At 33.4% G+C, this 20,992-nt stretch overlaps 1 protein-coding gene across 1 annotated transcript in view; it reads left to right on the top strand.

Moving 5' to 3' along the window:
• The window catches only part of LOC129952016 (zinc finger protein Gfi-1b), a 41,567-nt gene extending 22,815 nt beyond the window's left edge, over positions 1-18,752 (top strand). Inside the window, exons 3-5 of the mRNA XM_056064438.1 lie at positions 4,077-4,397; positions 4,606-4,787; positions 17,864-18,752. Coding sequence (XP_055920413.1) covers positions 4,077-4,397; positions 4,606-4,787; positions 17,864-18,159 — 799 coding nt within the window. The 3' untranslated portion in view covers positions 18,160-18,752. The remainder of the gene's footprint in view (positions 1-4,076; positions 4,398-4,605; positions 4,788-17,863) is intronic.
• The last annotated feature ends 2,240 nt before the right edge of the window (positions 18,753-20,992 follow it).

Genomic DNA, 20,992 nt, shown 5'->3' with positions numbered 1-20,992 from the left:
ACAAGGTGCTGCACAACATAATTTATTTAAGTCAAAAATTTTACATTCGATTCAAAAATGTAGTATCTAAAAATGAGGCCCGGATTTTTGTGCACTTAAGATGGTTTAGTTTAATTTATTTCATCAAACAAAGTTACAATAGGTACTTTAGTGATTACTACAATATAATACATACAATTTAAAATTTTAAACAATACCACCAGCAAAGTTATTTAGAATTAACAATAAATTTTATTAAAAAAACATCTACTAACATTGAAATAAATCATGTCGCAAACAGTATTTGTTTCTCCTAAACACCTTGATAATGGTTCATTGATAGCATACACAGTTCTACGATTGCTTTCGAGCAATCTCTCAGGAACATTAATAACAATTAGAGCTAACATTTGTGAACAACCAATATGATATGATACTATGTCACGAATGAACATAACTTCTGTGAACTTTCTACGAATGTTAAGAGGCAAAATACACCTCATGGTTGGAAGATCTATGTCTTCACTACAACTCTCGTAAATCCTTTTTGGATCTTTTTGATTCTAAATAAATGAAGAAAATATGAAGGATTCCAGATAACACTGCAGTATTCAAGACTCCTTACAAAAGCAAAATATAAAAACTTTAAGGTGTGTGGATCGGAAAACTCCTTTGAGTTTCGCAATATGAAACCTAACATTGAACTGTCTTTAGCCACTAAGAAATCTATATGCTTTACAAAGTCAAGTTTTTTGTCAAAAATCAAACCAAGATATTTTTAAAGGTTATAACAGGCAGTGGCATATGATTGATTTTATAGATAAAATTAATAAGTCAACGGTTTCGAGAAAAAGTTAGGCTTTGGCATATGGAAATGTTCAAATGTAAGCAGTTAGCTAAACACAAGTCCGATAAAAGATCAAGATCTTGTTGCAGAAGAAAACAATCATCTTCAGATCTTATACAATGAAATACTTTTAGATCATCTGCGTACATCAAGCAATGTCGTTCATAAACAACAAAAAGAGAAGAGGACCAAGATGGCTTCCTTGCGGGACACCCGACGCAACATATACCGGTGTAGAAATAAAGTTATTTATACGAACGTACTGAATACGATCCTTTAAGTATTGATTTAGCCATTCTGAAAAGTTTTTTAATTTATTTTTCTTCATAAATAAAGCATCATGATTGACTCTGTCAAAAGCTTTATAATAGTCGGTATATAGACAACATCATATTGATAACCTTTCTGAAGAGCATTCAAGACTAAACTACTATAAAATAATGAGGTTAGTTGCAGTGGATTTACCAGCTACAAAACCATGTTGCTATGCTGAAATCATTGCTTTAAGAGAAGGAGATAATTTGTCATAGATTATCTTTTCAAAAAAATTGGGAATCGTAGCATTTTTTTTCTTGCCTACCACCGCCATACATATATACTAGGAAAGATGTTGCATATCAACTTTTACCACACTACGGTCATTGTACCGACTCCATTTTTAATTTCATGTGGTTAAAACTTTCCGTAAATAAGCACATCATTCACTTTTCTTTTCTTTATCGGAGCCCAAACCTGAACAGAGTTTCAACTTATCAATAATTTGATGCTCTGTCTGACTCCATACAAAGAATTATCTCCCTGTTTCCCCACACTGAAATCGTTATTACGGGCGATTTAAATGTTCACAATTCTTCATGGCTTCGCCATTCGGGCCAGACAACGCCCGAAGGAATTTGTGCTGAGATTTTTCCTGAGTTTAACCATACACTTGACGTGTTTCTAACTTCTGATCCTGATAAGGACACAATCAGTGTATTGACGCCTCTAGTCCCATCGGAACACAGTGTCATATCTGCTAATTTCTAGTGGCAAACAAATCCAGTTAAAGAAAGAGCTCCAAAGAGAACCGATTGGCAGTACGAGAAAGCCAACTGGGACGGTCTCAATAATTTCTTTAAGAACTTTAACTGGTCACTATGCTTTTTCGGTAGCGGCGTAGACTCCAGTGCAGATATGATCTCTAGTATGATTTATCAGGGAATGAAAACGTTTATCCCGAATAGGATTAAAAGTATTAAACCCAAGGTTAAATCATGGTTCTATTTGAACTGCAAAGGGGTTATCAAGGAGAAAGAGGTGAGCTTTCGGTGTTTTAAAAGTTCTTAAAGATCTCAACATTCTTAAATCCGCTGGCCCAGATGGTATCCCCGCTGTTATTCTGAAGAGGTGTTCTTCCACGCTAGCAAAACCATTGCGTAAGCTTTTTCATCTATCCTATTCTTCGGGGCTCGTTCCGAGCAGTTGGAAAACTGCATTTGTTCAGCCAATCCCAAAAAAGGCGAATCGTCTTCTCCCATAAATTACCGACCGATAGAACTATGGACCAATAGCACTAACGACCGATAGCACCAACGTCCCATCTTTCTAAGGTCATGGAAACGCTGATCAATTATCAGCTTAAGAAATATCTCGAGGAACGGAAGCTGACCGACAATACGGCTTTCGTAGCAATAGGTCCAATTCTGATCTCATGGTTCATCTCACCAAACAGTGGAACAAATCTTTACATTGTTTTGGAGAAAGTACGATTATTGCCCTTGATATTTCAAAGGCATTTGATAAAGTCTGCCATCTTGCTCTCTTATCGAAAATGCGTGCTTTTGGTTTCGACGAATCTCTTTTTCGTTGGATTAGAAATTTGTTTTCGAACCGTTCAATACAAGTTGTTTTGAACGGCTTCAAGTCTGAAACTCGTAAAATAAATGCTGGTGTGCCCCAAGGCTCCGTTTTGTCTGCTACTTCTAACCCAATACATTGTTTCGCTGACGATAACACTCTTAGCTTTTCACATTCGTTTTCAGACTCACAACCCTCCTCTTCGGATGTGGAACTGTAACTGCAAAATATGATAAGCTTATTAAATTCCGACCTACACAGCATTGTATAATTGGGAATAAAAAATCGAGTGGAATTTAATGCTTTGAAAACGCAATGCTGTCTTGCGTCGTTAAAGAGAGATACACCCACTGTCTATCAGTGGCACTTGCATCAACGAAACGGAAAATCTTGACATCCTCGGTATGTGCACCAGCAACCACCTTTTGTGGAGCGATCACATACGCGATATTTCCAAAAATTCCAAAAGATGTCTAGGTTTTTTGAGACATTGCAAGAAATTTTTCTCTCCGTCTGATCTGGCCACAAAACCTATATACGCCCGAAACATGAATATAACTCTCATTTCTGGGCTGGTGCACCAGTAACTTATTTAAGCCTCTGGGACAGTATTCTAAAAAGAGCTTTTAAAATGATTGGTGATATTAACATCATCAACTCGTTTACGTCACTCGAACATCGACGCAAGGTTTCTTTCCTTACCCTTTTTAACCGTTATTTTAACGGACTATGCTCTAGTGAAATAGCCAGTTGCATTTCTCCCCTTAAACAATTTAACCGTGATACCCGTGCTTCTAGAAATACCCATCAGTTTATCCTTGAGCCCAACTTCGGCCGTACTATGAATACAGAGATACTTTTTTTACCCGTACTACGCGAATGTGGAACGCTTTGCCACGCTCTATTTTTCCCTGTCATTGCAATGTTCAGAAATTTAAAATCAATGTACTTCGACACATCCTATCCAACCTTCCCTCTTTTCCTTATGCTCACACTGTGTCTTTGGCATAATAAAGGTATACAAAACCCTTTTGGAATTAAAAACTGTACTCTGTAATAAAGTTTTCAAAGTTATTTTTACGATCAAAAAAAAAATCAAAAAAAAGTCCTTATCAAATTCCTACCATTCACATTTAAGTTATGCAATTATTAAGTGTAATTCAGTTTTTCACGTCTTTAATTCAATGTTGCGAATCGAACGAAGTTTAAACTTTGACATGCCAGAGATACCTTAAATAAAATTCAAACCCATATTTTTTAAATAAAATAATATGTAGATAATCAATAATATTGTGGTTTAGGAATTTTATCATTTTATCTTTTTTGATTTAATTTTGTGTAAAGAAACTTTAAGAGAAAATAAAATATATAAATACATATTAACGTGATATTTTTAAATTTTGTTCTTAAACAGTTTTCATCCAACAACACGACAAGAAGAATTCTTCAGATTAAGTAGCTTGATGGTGCCAACGATACAAGCACAAAATGGTGGGAACCTTAATCCTCATTTAGGATTACCGCACCCGCCACATTTACATTTTCATCACATGCCCAAATGGCCGGGATTACCGCAATTCAGTGACCTCTATTCCTGCATGAAATGTGAAAAAATGTTCTCAACACCCCATGGACTAGAAGTACATTCTCGACGAACACACCATGGCAAAAAACCCTATGCTTGCGAATTGTGCAATAAAACCTTTGGTCATGAAGTTAGCTTAAGCCAACATAGGTAAGCAGCACCAAACATGTCCTTGATAAAGTTATATACCTATATGCATATCTAAGGTTAATTAAGTGAACAAAAGCCTTGTCGCCACACTAATTACACACTATAGCATTTTGTTTTACTTTTTCAAAGAGATAAACTCGCTTTAAATAGCTTGTTCTGTATAAATTAATAAATAAGACTTAAATTTTGTATTTATATGTATTTCCAGGGCTGTACATAACGTTGAAAAGGTATTTGAATGTAAGCAATGCGGCAAAAGATTCAAACGGTCGAGTACACTTTCCACGCACTTACTGATACATAGTGACACGAGGCCGTATCCTTGTAGTTATTGCGGTAAACGATTTCACCAGAAGAGTGATATGAAAAAGCACACCTACATTCACACAGGTAAATCACATTGTTGCTTTAATTTTCAATTTACAAAAAAAAAGAAGAGATTTTCCTCAAATTCAAAGTTAAAATTCACTTAGCTCTAGGGCCAACGAAAATAAGTACCTACCAATTTAATCAGGGGCAAATTTAAAAGCTTAGCGTAAATAGATTATAGAGACTACCAGAAAACATTATACGTTCCTTTGTGTTCCCAAATTCAAATCAAAATTAACTATCAATTTCTGGGGAAGGATTACCACGAATCAAAAGGAATTTGAAGCTTATCCGAGGATCCCATGTGTGCCTGTGGCATAATGTCGTCGAGTTTTCCTCTTCCTTTTATCCTTTATAATAACGTATGGTTGTTGTTAGGTGTATAGGTATGTTGGGCATATATGTAGATACGAAGCTGTTTATACATTTATACGATACGAGCTTGTATTGAATGTAGTAGTGTGGGTTTGTGGGGTTTTTCTCTTGTTCGCATACAAACAGAATTTATGTGCCATGAGAAAATAAGCTCCTGGTTTTATTTTCATGAGAGTTTTGGATACAGAAGATTGGGTAATTCTTGAGCCAAAATGGCATCTTACGACCTTAAGGCCAGATCAAATTTTGTGTTTCGTCTATTTGGGAATACCCAACAATGATATGGATAAACCTTGATTTTGTAAAAAAAAAAACATGCATGGAAGTATAAGATTTTTACAATTCTGTCGATTTGTCTACCTATGGGTCGAGCCACCGCAGTAAGACTTGAAGTTCTCAAGTTATTTCTTTAAATGTACCCTCCCTTTTTTTGTCGAGATTTGAAGATTTGTTATAATGTAACATATGGAATATATTTTTTTCATCTGAAATTTGCAAGATATTGTAGCAGATTCTCAAAATGAAGGAATTTAACTTTTGAATTCAAAAATTAATTTGTGCCAAAATTAAAAAAACCATCTGAGAGCTAGGTAGTATTTTTTTTCTTAATAGATAAATATTTATTCATTCATAATAATTTCCAATAGAAAAACAAACTTACAAGCATGGCATTAGAGCCGTCTTCCGAATATTATCAAGACATTTACATTGAGAAAAAAGAGACACAATTATGGAATATAAAATAAAGAACATATATGTATACATAATAATACAAAAATGTGATCAACTTTTTAAATGTTGTTTGATTAATAAATTAACAATAAATGTGTTACTATGAAAAAAGAAAAAAATTAACAATTAGGTACTTTCAATGAATATGGACTTTTAGTTTAGGCGAACTCTAAGAGGTTCAAGTTATGGAATATTGGGGCTTTTAGTTTAGCTAAAACAAAACTTTTTTTTATTTTTTTTATTTAAGTATGTACTTCAAGACAGACTCAAAAAATAATTTCTGTAATTATTTGCATGCGAGACAAAGCGTACCAGCAATTTCCAAACATTCTTCCGACGAAAAGACGCTTTTATCAAAATAAGGTCTACGGATTTCTTGTAAAATTGGACAAGTTGGTAAAAAATGGTAAACATCTTCGTTTTGGTTTGAGTTGCAGAGTAAACAAATTGCATTTGTCAGTTCTGTAGCCTGTACTTGAGATCAAGAGTTTCAGTCCGTATTTTGAATATCAAACTTATATATCAGAAGCAAAAAGGTCCTCACAGAAATAATTATAATCACCCAAAGTTAAATTAAGAAGGCTATAGGTTGCTCTAGAAAGTGATTCCCTAGCCCTTTGGAGATTAGTTTTGTAAATTCATTGCTAAGTTCTGTTATGTGGCAAGAGCATGCCAATTTCTAAGAGGGGAATATCAACAATGGAATGATAAAAGCAGGATTTGCTTGTGCAGATTACTATCAGGTCTATGCATAACTTTAAGAAGATAGTCCTTTAAACTTCTAACATATATTTGCGGAAGCCCGGACTCAACATATATGGCGTAATAAGGCGTGTTACGAGGTAGCTGGAGGATTTTTTTGAATAAATTCCATATCCTCTAGAAATTGGTATCCATATAATTGATTCCCAAAACAAAAGCAACTGTTCACGGTAGACTCAAAAACCTTACATTTCGATGTAGGGTCGAAGAAGCTTCTTGGAAAAAAAATGTTACCACATCGAGTTTATAACTGATTTGGGTAATATCACCTTCTCTTTAATGTGATTTTTAATGCTCAAATTATGAGTGATAGTAAAATCAAGATATTTATACTCGCTGACAACTTCAAAAGTGGTACTATCTAATGTCCAATTTCGTACATAATAATTTAAACGGTTTCGCGGTTTCAAAAACAATAATTTTAGATTAAGACATGTTGATTTTGAGATCCTACGAATTGCAGTATTGTTTAAGTTTTTTCATCTGAAGCTGAGCTGTCAGAGAACACCACCAGGTCATCAGCATAAAACAAAATGTTCAAAGATCAATCCCCATAGTTGACGCCTCCCGGTAATTTGATTTTCAATATCATTGATAAAAAGAGCGAACATCAGCGGACTCAATATACAGCCTTATGGAACACCTGTTTCGGTATTAAAGGATTTTGACAAAGATACACCATTACAAACCATTGCAGACGAGTTTAATAAAAGTTGTTCATGAATCCGAATAAATTTGGTTAAAAGACCAATAACTGCTAGCTTTATAAAAGTGATCTTCTGATGATGGTATCAAAAGCATCTTTAAAGTCGACGAAAATTTGATCAATCGTTGAATGGCCCGCGCGGAAACCAGCCTGATATGGACTTTTTACATTATTTCTTTCAATCCAATACACAAGCCTAACGTACAACCCTTGTGCAAACAGTTTTCTTAGTGAGCTCAAAACTGAAATGCCTCTATAATTTTCTGTAGAAGTATTAGATAAAGTTTGGCGAAGTAGTACAACAATTATGTATTCATTATTATTTATTTCAACCTATGCGTATACAATTTTGTGTAATTTGAATTCATAGTTCACTGTAATTTGGATTCATAATTCACTGTAATTCCGATGGAATTTATTACAGTTGATATGTTTTTCTTAATCTGGTTCATTCATTGCTTATTTTTAAAATAAAATTTCACTTTTTGGATGAATTTTAATAGACTCAATTCAAATGTGCCTTTAAAATCATCAAAGCATTTCGTCCAGTTTATTACTTTTTAAGATGCGCTTTTCTAAATTCGCATATCTAAACTTATGAAGTTGCTTTTTTCAATAAAACCAATGATGGTATTGAAAGTTGAAATATTTATATTCTTTTACATAATATTAAAAAAATGTTCATAAGTTCTTTCACTTGGCTTACAAAAATCCGAAAAAAAACAACTAAGAATTCATGATGAAACGGTTTTCACACAAAAAGGTAAAAAAGCTGGAGAGAATGTTTTGATATTGTGACGGAAATTTGTATCTAAACATTCTACTGTACTAAGATTTTAAAATATATTAAAAATAATGTTGAAAATGGATATTTTTAAAACTTGAGCAAATAGTTAACATTGTTTGGAAATCCGCACTAAAAATGATCTCCAAAACGTATTTTTCAAAACTATGAGGGTATTAAGTTGAAGGTTTTCTTCATATAGAGTCAAATAAAGGCTCATAATCAATGACAATTTCCAGAAACTAAGTAAGATACTAAAATGATTTAAGTTGTATTGAGAAAAGAAAAATTTGTTCTTTGCAAAATCAACATGCAATTTATTGTTAACAAATATTTTGAATGTTAAAGTTCTTTTTTTTTGTTTGCTGTTTTAGCATGATTTAAGAAGCATACTTAAAAAAAACATGATGCGATAAAAAAATTAGAAGGGATTCGAATTTACATTGCAATCATTTGAAAAATTATTGTTTTGTTTCTGGGACAGAAAAACTTGTTACTTTTTCGACTAGTGTTATTAAAACTAAATAATTCTTGTCCAAATGAAGCTTGTTATTTTTGAAAATTCTTTTATTTCTTCGCGAATTAAAAATTGAGATTAGCATTAATTTCCATGGTCTTATGTTTACGAAAATATGAACGGAATATATTCTGCGCAGTCACTTTTAATTATATAAATTTAACCTTAAATTAACATTTCAACAATTCCTCAGAGACTGCAATAAAATTTTAGTATTTCAACATTTTCAACTTGTAGAAAAAATAATAAATACATTTGTAAATTGATTAATATTATATTATATATTTATTAAAATAATACTAACCAGTAGCCTCAGTATGGATTTCAAATTTGTTTGCAATAAAAATTGGGATGATAACATTTTTACAAACGATATCTAGACCACTATCGAAAACTTAACCCCTTGTATCAAGAGTGATCTAGATTCTAAGTCATAACCAAATAGAAGAAAATTTTGTGAAAATCAAAAGTTTAAATTATTGACTTCAGCAGAAAAATAACTAAAACAATTTTCAAGAAGAAATGGTAAAAAAACATTCGGAAATTGAGATTCTATAAAAAAAAATTCATTTAACAATTGCAGCTTTGACATAAAATAAAACCTTCGAGAAGGGGGTTTGTAGGTAGGCTATAATACATTAACATGTGGTGTTGAAAGCTTGAAGCTCGCCTTTATTCTTTATATACCTGAATCGAGTTGAAATGAGCTTGATTCGACTCGATTCCGGTCGGGGATTGGAGTCGATTCAAAATTTGTGAAGAAAAACCTGTGTGGTGGAGTTGGTTTCACAGATAATGCATTATAGTCTGTTTATTTTCATGTTTGTGCACAAAAAATATAGTTTTGTTTTATTCAAATAAAAAAAATCCACATAGAGTAGGTAGCGTGTTCTTATATGTTGATGATCTACGAGTAGTCAGTTCTTCATTGTTTAACACGAATCAAACTATCTCACTTGCACTTCATAAGAAACACCAAAACACCATTTGTATTTAAGAAAGTGCTGTCAACCTTAATCATTTTTTAATGTTCTTGTCCGGTGGAAACACCAACAATATTTATTTATTCTAAACTGAGATAAACCTTTGGTGGAAACATATCAAAACTTAATTATCTTTTCTATTCTTGCAAAATAAGCCCAGTTAGTCCATGACATGAGATCCATTCGATGCTCGTATAAATTTCAAAAACCCATCCGTAGTAAGATTCTACTTTAACTTTTATCGGTAGTATTGATGCTACGGATATTGTTTCTGTAATTTGTGTAAAATCCTACCATACTATTGATTGATTTTCCAACACAAAACACGGGTGTAGTTGGCTAGTTGACCTGGTAAAAACTTGCAAAACCTATCTGGTTTCTTCCTAGAGAATACAACCTCAGAAGAGGCTCGATACATGAAGAATTATTGTAGTGATTTGTTATGCATCATCAGAAAAAAGTTCTCAAGTCTTTGTCTTCCAGTATTAGCAATGCAAAACATCAAAAAAACTATCAAAATGGCAAATTGCAATTGCATCAAGAAATAAAGTTTGCTTTGAGTGTGTATCCCTTTTCCTCTTGTCTATCAGATAAAAGGTGTCTTTTTAAACGTATTATTTTTAAGAAAAAACAAAAAACGCATATAATTTAGTGTTATGGTTAAAAAATAAGCTTTATTCTATGAACAAAAATTTGTCATTGTGTTTTGAAAACGATTTCGTACAACCGGCAGCCGAGGCTGACTCAAATTAATCGCAGACGAGAAGCTCCGACCACATTTTGCAAAAAATGTTGGCCGTCAGCAATAACACGCCGAATATTCTTGTCCAAGACTTCAATCACCTCGGCTTCATATGCATAGTCAAACGAATTCACGGAAGCCAACAATAAAATGGTTCAGTCGTGTCAAATATCACGATCAATGAGGTCACGCTACAGGCACCTACACGAGAGTTTTCTTTAATAAATTCATTGATCATAAATAAAGTAGCAATTGTCAAAAAGACCGAACAAAATATCGGCTAATTGAAAACCACACATCTTAATAAAAATATCCGTTACATCTTGGTAATCTAAATGGTTTGACGATCGAATTTCGTTTCTAAAAAATGTATACACAAAACGAGTATACAACTAAATGAACCTTTATTATTAATATTCTAAAACGAGTCCGTAGCGAAGCCTTTTAAGCGAACATTATTGCAAAACATTTTTAATTTTCATTGATCCTTACAACATCAGTTTTTCAACTTAAAAGAAGAATGACGTAATTTGTTTTGACGTTTGTTCATAGTTTTAAAGTTTATCAACGTACATTTTAAGTATTTAATATTCTCTGGCATGATTTAAGCTGAAAAAAAACAGACAAATCATATCATAATCAGTGGTACTTAATCCATTGACAAAAATACTAATGCAAGAGGTCCGAACTACATAAGTAGATAGAAATTTATTGAAATCCGAAAATATCAACAGCAAAGTCCTTGGTCCTATGTACATGCATATATTGGTATATGTGTATATATATACATAAGTTTAAATATGAGTTTATTAACCCTGATGTATCTACAGAATGTCGTTATAGGTCTGTTACAAAAATGTACCTTATTTGATGGTGTTAAGTTGGCGCCTTCTTAAAAAATCATCAAACATTACCAAAACTTGAAAAAACCTCAACATCGAAATCGGCTATAATACAAATTCCAATAAAAGTAGGAACGAAAATAATAAACAAATCGATTTTTAAGACATAACATTCATAACCGATAGACATTTCGTTTTAAAACTTTCAAAATATATAATATGTACGTAGGTTCTATGTACATTTACTAATACAAGAAAAGTATTTACATATGTACATACGAATTGAAGGTATCTTTATATAACCCATGAAATAATTCAATGTAAGAGATCCAGTTAGACACAATGCAAACATTCTTTAATGTAAAAAAAAGTTCACAGATTTCCAAATCAGTTGCCCCAAGGAAGAAAAAATAAACATACCGTAACGAAAATATAAGGAAACATCCTTAAAGCTGCCTCCCGGAAACTAAGAAAAAGCAGATGATTTCTGGCAGATGAATCAACGAAACGAACGTTGCGTCTATTCTGCTATAAATAAATAAACCAGTACACATCCACCCGATACGATGGTAGTTATAGCCTCCATCTGCTACACCCACCGAGGACGAAAACGATAAAAATGTCTGGGATTGCGCCATGTTTTCAAAAATATTTATATATAGTGTTTACGATACGACTTTTTTTTAGTATCTTATCTTTTATTCGGAATACATTTAGCACAGATGGGTGTCGGTATCAGTGACACACACATACGTATACGGTCACACGTCTATACATCGACTTTGATTGTATGCGTACTATATGTATGTATGTTTGTGTGGCCCTTTCCGGCTGAATTGTAAGTCATTTGTACTATTTTGCTTCCGATTTCAACTGAAGAAGAATATAGGGGTTGCAATCGGACGCAACGTCTACACTACATGGGGCGCAAAATGAGCTTTCGAGTCTTGACACAGCCACAGCAACAGCAACAGGGTTCGATATCGGAGCTTTTAATTAATACACACGCAGCAGCTATGAATGTGTTCGTGAGGGTTCGGAAGCTTGCTGTGTTGGTCGGAGAAAATCAAAATCCCTTGACTAAATTTTTCATTGGTCGGTCGTGATTTTTCTGTACATACATGTGCCGCCCTATTTTCCATGGTTGCCATGACAATATTCTTCAGCGTTCGTGGTAGTGTGCTCTTCCCGTCGTCGTCATCGTCACCCATGTCATTAACATGGTTAGGTTATAGCGTCATGGCGGCAAAGGCGGCAGTGACGACGACAACGGCAACATCGAGAGTACCTACTCAAAACTAACTGTGGCTTCGCCATTCAGGACGATATAGTATATAAAAATAATAGTCCTTCGCTTTTTTGGTCTATAGATTTACAGGGCACAGACACAAATCCATGCAGAGCCTTGTTGTGTGCTGACAGCTACTATAGTACAGACGTAGAATGGCCAAAGCTATTATATGTGTGTCTGTATATAACCGTTAAATTGCAGAAACGTGATTCTAAGACATATGTATAAGTATAATACTGTAACTATACCCATCTATACCTACGTAAATCTATGTGTATATGAAAAAGTCCGTTGGGATGTTCTGATTCGAATTGATTTTTTGTATTATTGTTTTAAATATAGTGTGATTTTAGTCTGTTGAAATAGAGTTTTTTCTTCTGGATCTTTATCTTCTGCCTTTAATGTTATGTGTAGGTATAAGGTCCTTATGACTTTTCTCAAGCACACTCACACAAACAAACCATGACATTTCTAAGATGGTTCTGTGTTTATAAGAAGAAGATGGTTTAAATATAATCACGTATTCGTTGAGATTATTGAAGTTTTTTCTTATTTTTATTTATAGAGGTAACCCTAACTGCGTTCTTTCTTCTTTATGATAAATCAGATTGTAGAGGGTAAGGATATACCTACCTACATTTAAACGATTTCTCATCTTTATTTTTTGGATTTCAGTAATAAAGTTCTGAGATAATTGATATTAATTAAGTAGGTTAAAAGGTATAAAATTTTTGATTTCAAATTATTATGGAAATTACACCATTCATCAAAATACATAATATTGAAAACATCTCAAGAGTTATATACTCGTAAATGATGGCTAGATATAGAATATTGTGCTAAACATAAGCAATCATTTTGACTCTATTATATGAAAAATGCTTTCTCAATGTTTTATTTTTAAGCAACTTCGTTTGCAAGAGCGGGTCGATAAACTGTTTTTCAGAAATCTGTATGATACTGTTTCGTTATAATTTTGTGTGTCCTAGATTCTGTATTTCAGCCTTCAGGACACTGTAAACTCAGAAAATGCTAGAAATGGGCTGACATTTTTGGCTACTGACAGCATTTTGAAATACAGAATTTTGACCAACAGAAATATTGTTCATACAAAATTTTTTATGACAGAAATTAGATATTTAAAATTTAACTGTAACAATCCAAAACCATTTAACTTCTTAAAATCAAACTTCATTGAACTCGATAATTATCTTGGAACTGTAAACTGGCATACTGAATTTTAAAACCTTAACCTGAAGAATATGCTTAACCGTTTTACGGGTATCTCAAATACAGCTTTTAACTTATTTATACCGTATAAGACTGAAAAGAATATCTCAAAACCTCCGTGGTATAACAAAAGGCTGGCTCATTTAAAAAATAAATCATTTGCCAAGTATAAAATGTCAAACGCTTAAGATGACAAACATTAATTTTGTAAACTTCATACAAAATTCATGGTTCTCAGCAAATTCTTGCACAGGAATTATATTTTAAATATGGAGATAATTTAAAAAGTGATCCGAGACGATTCTGGAGTTTTATCAATTCTAAAAGGAAATCATTTGGCATTCCAACTGCGCTGAATTTTAGAGGGGATAATTCTACTGACATTAATAAAACTCTTGATCTTTTTGCTCAATTTTTTTGAATCAGTTTACTCAACTTCACAAGGAAACTAGGATTTTCTTTCAGACATTACATTATTATATTATATTATTAAATGGTCTTCAGAATCTTAAACCTGTTCTTGTCTTTAAAAAATGCTCTAGCTCTGTATGCTTTCCATTGCAAATTATATTCAACTTATCTTTATTGTCCGGAATATTTTTGGACGAATGGATAAATCTTCTTTTCTGATACTTATTTATAAATCTGGTTCGAAAAATTATGTTGAAAATTACAAAGGCATTTGTAAGCTATGCACAATTCCTAAATTGTTCGAAAGTTTTGTGTAAGTCCAAACTGGATTTTTTCGTAAAAGAACATGTAAGTGATGCCAAGCATAGGTTTATATCGGGTACATCAAGTGCCACTAATCTCGCATGTTTTTCCTCTTTCGTTATTAATTGTATAGAAAGCCAAAGTCAAGTAGACGCTATCTACACGGGTTTGGTAAGGCATTTGATTCTGTATGCCACAACAAACTGCTTCGTAAGCTTCATAACTTTGGGATTCACTCTAATCTCCTTCAGTGGATTTCATCTTTTTTAACTGATATGGAACAAAAAGTAAAACATGACAATCAAACCTCGAGATCTATTAACTGTACCTCAGGTGTGCCACAGGGCAGTCACTTTGGTCCACTTTTATGTTTAATCTTTATTGATGATATTTGCAAAATCATAAAATTCATCCATTGTCTCATATATGCTGATGATCTCAAATTATTTTTAAAAGTGAATTTCATTTATGACTGTTTTAATCTCCAAATAGACCTCGATCATTTATCAAACTGGTGTTTGGTTAACTGTCTTAAACTTAATGTCAAGAAATGCTTCGCTATATCTGTCTCTAAGAAACTTTCAACTTATGACTTTGCCCATTCTTTTGATCGTATCCCTCTTCAGAGAACTGCTACAGTAAGGGATTAGGGTGTCTCCTTTGATTCCAAGTTTACATTTGTTCCGCACATGAATGCTATTGTCGCTAAAGCCAACTCTATGATTGAAGCCAACTCTACTTTTCGGATACCTATACGCTTACATCTCTATATAACTCATTAGTTAGATCATTACTTGAGTATGCTGATGTCATATGGAATCCTTTCTAACAAACATTTTCGGATAGCATTGGGAAAGTTCAGAATCGTTTTACAAAATATGTGTTTTGTAGAATGCGCTGGAATTTTTGTCCAGATTCACAAGCTCGATGTAATCTTCTGGGTCTTAAATTTCTCAAATAGCGAAGAATAATATTATATTGGTGCGAGATATTTTATGTTACCATATAAAGTGTCCTAACCTTCTATGGTTAATTTTTATTAATGCCCCGATTAGACCATTGAGAAAAAGATACCTTCTTTTTCAACCTAAGCATAGGGCAAATTTTGGAAGGAATGAACCAGTGTCAAGGTCAATATGGGAGCTTAACAAAGTAATTAGTCATATTGATATAGCATGGCCTACAAGCAAATTGAAAATTGATGGTTTATCTATACATTAATCATGAATTGTAAATTATTTATTTTTTGTACATACCTATGTATGTATTTATTCTTTTTTGCAACTGTTGAGCCTGTAGCTCGTAGATTAAACAAATAAATAATTAGTAAGAGAAAACCCATCCTCAACAATTCCTGAGATCCATCTCATGCAATCGAACGTTGGCTCATCCTTTTGCATATCAAAACTAGAACTTTCTCACATAAAGTTTTCGTCGAGAGATTGATCTCAACACTTTGATTTCGAATTCATAGCTTGAGATTTATCTCGGTCTCTGTATTTTTTGTTGCATACCACTCTTAGAAGGTTCTGAGAAAAGTGAGTAAAGAGCTTGAACTCATCCTTTTGCATATGACCCATTATGATGAACTACACCCACAATTTAGGAACTTTAACTGGTCACTACGCTTTCTCGATAATGACGTGGATTCCAGTGGAGATATGATTACAACTTAATTCTTTGTAGAATGAGAAATTTTACCCCGAATAGTTTAAAATCTATCAAACCCAAAGAAAACTCATGGTTTGATTTGAGCTGTAAGGAGATTATTAGGATCAAAAATGTAAGGTTCCGGAATTACAAAGCAAACCCAACTGAGGAAAACCGGGATAAGTTCAACCTGTAACGGACATATACGACGCATTCAATTTTTGCACGATCAGAAATTACGGCAAAAAATACTACAGTGTCCCTATGGTAGTAAACATTTCTGGTCAATTGTAACAGATGTGCGTAACACTACGTCTTCGTCAGTTCCTACGAGCACAGTTTCCTGTTAATTCGACGCTGTCAGTGAGTGACATGACTCCGCCTGTACTTGAAAGCGTAAACTATTCTGTGGAACTAATTTTCTTTCGCACTCGTTCAGTTACTACAGTATTTAAAAATCTTGACATTCATAAATCCGCTTGCCCGGATAGCATCCCCGCTATTATTTTGAAGAGGTGTTCTTCAAGGCTGGCAAACCACTGCGTAAACTTTTCTATCTATCCTATTCTACAGGTCTCTTTCCGAGTGGATGGAAAACTGCATATGTCCAGCCTGTCCCTTAAAAAGGTGAATCCTATTCACCATCTAACTATCGTCCAATTGCATCCCTTCTTTCCAAAGTCATGAAAACGCTGACTAATTTTCAGCTTAAGAAATATCTTGAAGAACTTGATCTTTTGAAGCTTCTTAACATTTCGTTGCAATAGGTCCACTGGTGATTTTATTGTTTATCTCACCGAACAGTGGAACAAATCTTTACATCGTCTTGGAGAATGTAAGATTATTGCACTCGATATTTCAAAGGCATTTGATCGAAAATCGTTAATTGGTATTGATGAATCGGCAGCGTATGATAACCTCATTAAATTTTGATCTTAACAGCATTGCACAGTTTGGAATCAAAAACCGTGTAGAATTTAATGCTACGAAACCTCAATGCTGTCTACTGTCGCAAAGGTAACCCTCCCTCAATGCCACTGTCCATGAGTGGTAGTTACATCGAGGAGACTGAACAATTATCAGTCCTAGGTATGTGAATTACAAACCACTTGTTGTGGAGTGATCACATATTTCACATCGCCAAAAATGCTGCTAAGATTTTGGGTTTTCGCTGACGATGCAAGAAGGTATTATATCCCTTCTGATCTGGATATAATTTATAAAGCCTTGAGTACAATTCCCATATTTGTGCAGTTGCTCCTATAACCTACTTGAGTCTCTGGGACAGAATTTAAAAGACTGCTCTAAAAATGATAGGTGACCGTTGTCTAACTGAAACTCTTGCATCTCTCGAACACCGTCTTAAGGTTTCATGGCTCTCATTATATTATCGCTCAATGAGCTCCATTAGTCCCGCTGGTCAATACGAATTCCAACACTTTGCCTTAAACGTAATCATGGTCAATACGAATTCAAACACTTTGCATTAAATGTAATCATTTATGATACACTTAGGCGTATGGGGAATATTTTCCGTCTGTTGATTTTTTTAGTTCTTTAAAAAAAATTGTAATTTGTGTCATTTTAATGGCCACTAAAATAGAAAAAGACTCCTCCTGGTTTTACTTTTGGGACATCTTTGGCAACTGAATATTCAAAACTATATTATTACTATTATATAGCTCTATGAAACTAAGTGTTTGAAAATGTATTATATAAACATGAAATCAAAGTAAAAAATTATTTTATTATTTTTATTCTATTTATAGGAGAAAAGCCGCACAAATGTCAAGTTTGTGGTAAAGCATTTAGCCAAAGCTCAAACCTGATCACGCATTCTCGAAAACATACTGGTTATAAACCATTCTCGTGCAAACTATGCCACAAATCATTTCAACGAAAAGTAGACCTAAGAAGACACAAGGAAACACAGCATACAGACTTAAGGCCTCTTATAGAAAGAAGTCTAACAAAACCAAATTTTGCAAGCCCTGACGGTGATGTTTCATCTCTAAATTCTTCAATTTCATCGATAAATTGTCAAAAAGTGTCTTTAATTGTATAACAGCAATGTGCAATAATTTTTCAATGTGTGTATGTGAAAATTTCTTGTTAATTTAATTCATAGTAACTACAGCATCATCATAATAAAACAAAATAAAACAAAAAATACATTTTAATATCACTATTTGTTGTACCTATAATTACGAAAAATAATAATAATAATAATAAAATTACTCATATTGAGGGTATTTTTTATTTTAAGTTATAACCTATCGTGAAATATAATTATATAATTCCTTCGATGCCAAAAAAAAAAACATTAATTTTAGTTCAACTTCGAAACTCAATAAGTAGGTAATGCTTGTTTTAAATCAAAATATACATAATTGTTAACAAAGAAAAAAATATAACTACTTTTCCAAGTAATTACTTACGTGTACCAATGATTTTATTTTAGTTTATTCTTTTTTTTGTTTATAAACGTTAAGGTATATAAATTATATATATTTATTTACATTCATGCTTTCCAAGGGTTACTATACAGAAATTTGATATTACATTCCAAAGACTTAGGCTTAGTTTATTTTTCGTTTATATGTAGTAAAATTAAGTATTTTATTTAAAAAATAAATTTTAAATTTAACTCAAATCAAAAAGCTTGAGTTTAATTTTTGAATAATTGGTGGAAATTAAAGGTGCAACTAAAATTGCATCTTTTGCAGTTCAAAAACGTAAGTTTGTATTTAAATTCTCAATACTAATACCTAATTACATATTTTTAGTTTAAAATTTTAAACTTATTTTCAGAATAAGTTGCTTTATAAAGGGTGATTTTTTTAGCGCCGTCTTTTTGAAACCGAAGCTTACCCATATCAACATCCTATTATAATACAGGCACGCAAAAATCACTAATCATTGTTCTATAGCGTTACCCATTGACTGTTAAATTATGGCAAGCTTTAAGTTTTAGAAAATATGGACCAAAGATTCGCTCTGCTCATAGGCTTACAAAACAGTGACTTTATGAGGAGTTTATGGCTTCTTAACAATGGATTGTAAATTATGATCATCAAAATAATACAATTTCGATTATGAACGTACACAAAACAAAATTTTCTTTTGAAAATCGGGATCGGTGCTAGGGCTTGATGGTCATGGTCGTTACGCTTCAAATATTGTACGACTTATATTTTGTATGCCTGCGAACCACAATCCTTCCGCAAATTCAATACTGTGCCACACTGTAGCAATAGTGTTCTTACGATGGTGGCGTCTCTGAGGATGCGTATTAACCAACAGAGTAAATGAATTTGAAAAATTGCTCAGTTCACTAACTCTGCTGGACTACTATGTCGACCGAACATTAGACTCTGCTTGCAATGCGGTGCGCGAACTGAACTATTATTTTGGTAATTGATTTAAAATCCCACGTCTAAAAAAAAACACCCGTTTAGTTGATAAAGTAATTTTGTCATAAAATAAGCAGTTTGGAACCGACCTAAGCACTGTAGGCTTCTCCATCCCTGAAACTTCTCGAAAACAGGAATAGTTGAAAGTTTTAAATATAAGTCTTTTCTCTGTAAGATTTTTATTTTTAATAATAAGCGCACAATCAAGGGGATATTACTACCCTTTTTATGTATGTAGATATACTCAATGTGAGCAATAGGAAAGGGAGAGAGGGGTTAAAAGGAGTAGTCGGTGAACATTGGTTTTGAATTCCTGAATATTGCAATGGCTGGAAAACATAGAGTGTGATAAGGCATTCCACATTCGCATAGTACGGCTAAGGAACGAATCTCTGTACTTGACAGTAAAACCGAAGTTGGGCTCGAAGGTATACTAATGAGCATTCCTAGAAGCGCGAGTATTACGGTTGAACTGTTTAAGTGGAGGAATCCAGCTGGTTATTTCACTAGACCATAAACCGTTAAAATAACGCTATAAAAGGGTCAGACAAGGAACCTTATGACGATGTTCAAGTGAAGTAAATGAACTTATGATGATGTTATCACCTTTCAATATAAATGCTCTACGTTCAATACTATTCAAATGGCTTAAGTAAGTTGCAGGAGCACTACCCCAGATATGGGAGTTATACTCAAGCTTTGAACGTATATAAGTCTTGTAGATAACAGCCAGATCAGAGGGGGAGAAAAACTTCTTGCATTCGCCTAGAAAACCCAAACATCTTGCTGCATTTTTGGCGACATCGCGTATGTGATCGTTGCACAAAAGATGGTTGGTGGTTTACATACCGAGAATATCGAGATGTTCAGTCTTCTCGATACAAAAAGGGGGTATATCTCGCTTTAACGATACAAGACATCGTTGGGCTTTCGAAGCATTAAATTCTACGCTGTTTCTTATTCCCCATTGTACAATGTTGTTTAATGAACTTATCATATTTTGTCGCTGCAGCTCCACATCCAAAGAAGAGAAATGTCAGTCTGAAAACGAGTTTGAAAAGCTAAGAGCCTTAGAGTACTATCGTCAGCGAAACAATGTATGGATTGAAGTTGCAGATAGGAGATCATTAATAAAAATGAGAAAGAGTGTTGAAGATAGAACAGAGCCCTATGGCACACCAGAATTTATTTTTGGTTTTCACACTTGAACCCATTCAATAGTTTTTGTATTGAACGATCCGAAAGGTAATTAGTAATTACTAATCCAATGAAGCGGGGATTCATGAAAACCGAAAGCACGCATTTTCGATAAGAGAGCCTGCTGCCAAACTCTATCAAATCCTCTTAAAATCTCAAGTGCAATAATCTTACTTTCTGCAAAGCGATATAAAGATTTGCTCCACTGTTCGGTGAGTTGAACCATGAGATCACCAATGGACCTATTGCTTTGAAAGCCGTACTGATGGTCATTAAGAAGCTTTCGAT

Source organism: Eupeodes corollae, chromosome 3 (assembly GCF_945859685.1).
Source record: "Eupeodes corollae chromosome 3, idEupCoro1.1, whole genome shotgun sequence".
Classification (NCBI taxonomy): Eukaryota; Metazoa; Arthropoda; class Insecta; order Diptera; family Syrphidae; genus Eupeodes; species Eupeodes corollae.
Note: the sequence above shows the minus strand (reverse complement) of the source record. Positions and strands in the feature narration are given on the sequence as shown.